This window comes from Cariama cristata, unplaced genomic scaffold, assembly GCF_000690535.1.
Source record: "Cariama cristata isolate BGI_N322 unplaced genomic scaffold, ASM69053v1 scaffold38880, whole genome shotgun sequence".
NCBI lineage: Eukaryota > Metazoa > Chordata > Aves > Cariamiformes > Cariamidae > Cariama > Cariama cristata.
The window spans coordinates 1-2,463 of record NW_009594844.1 but is presented as its reverse complement, the minus strand read 5'-3'; the positions used below and the strand labels follow the sequence as shown (position 1 = coordinate 2,463).

Sequence of the window (2,463 nt, the reverse complement as noted above, 5' to 3'; positions counted from 1 at the left end):
TGTTTTACAGGTTTGTGGGGGTGGGTGTCCCCCCAAGATGCCCCTGAAGCTGCAAGAGCTGAGCAGAGCAGCGGGGTGAGATTTTGGCCATATTATAGGTTGGGATCTCATTTGGATGGGGGCCCTGCCGCAGCCTCTGATTTCAAAGGATGCTTGGAGAGAAAGTCTGGGGTTCTGCAAAGGTAAAACCAATCCGCGTGTGTGCACCCGTATATTTCCTTACTAGGCAGCTACACTGGGTCAGCCAAAAAGTACACAATCCTGGCCCCCCTTTTTTTTGGCCAAAAAGAATGAGAAGTGCAATTTTTTTCTTAAGTCAGTCGTGAAAACAGCTGCTTTCTTCCTCTGGAAAAAAGAACTATATTAAAAAATATATACGGTTTCCAGGCTAGAGCTTTGTCTGGCCAAAAAAGTGTACGAGAAGAATTAAACCCCTGCTGGTATAATTCACTTTTCGACCCCCACAGATATTTCCATGACATACATGTTAAAAGTTTCCAAGCCTGAGGCACTTGGTTGTTTTTCTTTTGTTTTGTTTGCTCTTGCTTTTCTCTCCCAGATCAGCAAATGAAAACTCTGTTTTCACTAACGATTCTGGCTTATGAAAACTCAGCCATGCTTTGGCAGTGCCAGATGATGTTCTTTGTCTGGTCCAGTGTTATTAGTGAACAATGGACATCGTCATCTGACGGTTATGGAAGATGATGATTGAAAATAAACAAAAGAGGAGTGGATTAGCTCGTTATTGTCAGATATCAGGTTAGGGCTCTATGGGAACAGACCATGCCAATAATGACAATCAATAAATAACTCCTTCTTCTGAGCTATTCTTTTTTTTTTTTTTCCTTCAGCTGAGGACAATTGGAAAGAAAGAAAACAGAACTCGACTCCCCAGTTGCTCCACCATCATCATCACTTCCACTTACCTGTCTTTCACTGTGCTTGCCATGGATTTCCACAAAGTCATCGACAATCTTCACACTCAGGTCTTCAGGAGAGAAGTGTTTTACATCCAACATGATTGTAAACTTGTCCCGGTCAGACCTCACCTGAAACGAACATTGTTAGACAGTAAGACCCGAGCTCTAAGCGCAGAGGCAGCGCCAGCGTCGCGGCAGCTCAAAAGCCAGAGAAGGGGTGGTCTGGCGGTGGCACGGTTTCTCCTTTTGTGACTATGGGCCTCAGCGGGGGTCTTCTTCCCATCGCGAGGACCCAGGGGCACTGGGAGGCTGCAGTAGATGTCTGTGCCATTGCTATTGCTCAGGGGACAGCCGCCTCTTCTCATTGCTATTCTTGTGCCGGGGACCCCTTTGATCTGCCAGATGCGCCAGGCATTTGTACTCAGCAGTGAGAGAGGATGGAAACCAGTGTTACATTCTCTGACAGCATGCGTTTCGTCCTTTCAGCGATTTATGGTTTCTTTGTGGTCTTAGCTCTGGGAGGAAACCAGTATGAGAGGGCTAGAGAAAGCACCGGTTCCTGAGCTTCGGACCACGCTGCCTTCAGAGAATTGCTCCTGGGTCATCCAGCGTGGGCTTGCAAAAACCACTGAGCTCCTGAGGCGGAGGAAGGGGCCGGAGGAAGCTCCCACTCGCCGGGGTCCTCTCCCACGCCGAGCTGCCCTCACGGGCGCTTACTCCGGGAGCGGCCCAGCTCTTCCCTCGCCATAGGCCTGGCGGGTGCGAGGGCAGCAAAGGCAGCCTTTTACGTGTCGGAGACAACCGTCAGGAGCCAAAATGGTTTCCGTCTCTCAAAGGGAAGCCTTCTCCCCAGCAAGGGTTTCCCTCCGTGCCCATGGGCCGTGCTTGGCGGTGGGCCGGAGGTCCTCCTCACCCCCTCGCACCCCAGCATGGGGCTACAGCCGCTGGCCCCTGCCGGCACGCCACGGGTGGGAAGGAGCAGGCAGAGGTGTAAGAAGGGAGAGGAAGGAGAAGGAGAGGAAGCCAAAGGGCCCTTACCTCTGAAATGCCTGACTCCAGCACGCTGCGGAAGAGGGATTGCCTGTAGTAGGGGCTGATAGTGGAAGAGAACAAAGGCAGGAGATCATACTCGAAGAGACCCTCTCCAAAAAACTGGTCGAACAAACGGCTTGGAATGAAGGGTCCCAGAGCACGCTTGAACCAGGGGTGCTGGATGGTAATGTCCATGCTTGCTGCTGCTGCGACCTGTGGCTGCAAGGGGAGAGCGGTGAGGGCAGTGCTGGGGAGACAGCGATGCCTTGGCTGGACTGCGCAGTGCAGCCCCAGGGAAGCTCCCCCTATATATACCGGTCTCGTAGAATGAAGGCATTAGCAGGATTTCTCTGGAAAGACATGATCTCATGATGGAGGCAACGTGGTCAGCAGAAATGCGGAGACTGACCTAGAAATGACAGTCTGGTTGGAATCGGTGCCAGATGTCCTGGAGGGACGATGCCAGGCAACAGGCTGGGAGAGATGGGGTGCCCAGGGGTACCGGCAGGGG

General features: G+C 52.1%; 1 protein-coding gene across 1 annotated transcript in view; it reads right to left on the bottom strand.

The window, feature by feature from the left end:
- Window positions 1-2,218, bottom strand: part of LOC104161144 (alpha-crystallin A chain) — a 2,793-nt gene extending 575 nt beyond the window's left edge. Inside the window, exons 1-2 of the mRNA XM_009699478.1 lie at window positions 1,959-2,218; window positions 927-1,049 (exon numbers count right to left, since the gene is read on the bottom strand). Of these exons, the coding sequence (XP_009697780.1) occupies window positions 927-1,049; window positions 1,959-2,147 (312 nt within the window). The 5' untranslated portion in view covers window positions 2,148-2,218. The remainder of the gene's footprint in view (window positions 1-926; window positions 1,050-1,958) is intronic.
- Between the last annotated feature and the right edge of the window lie 245 nt (window positions 2,219-2,463).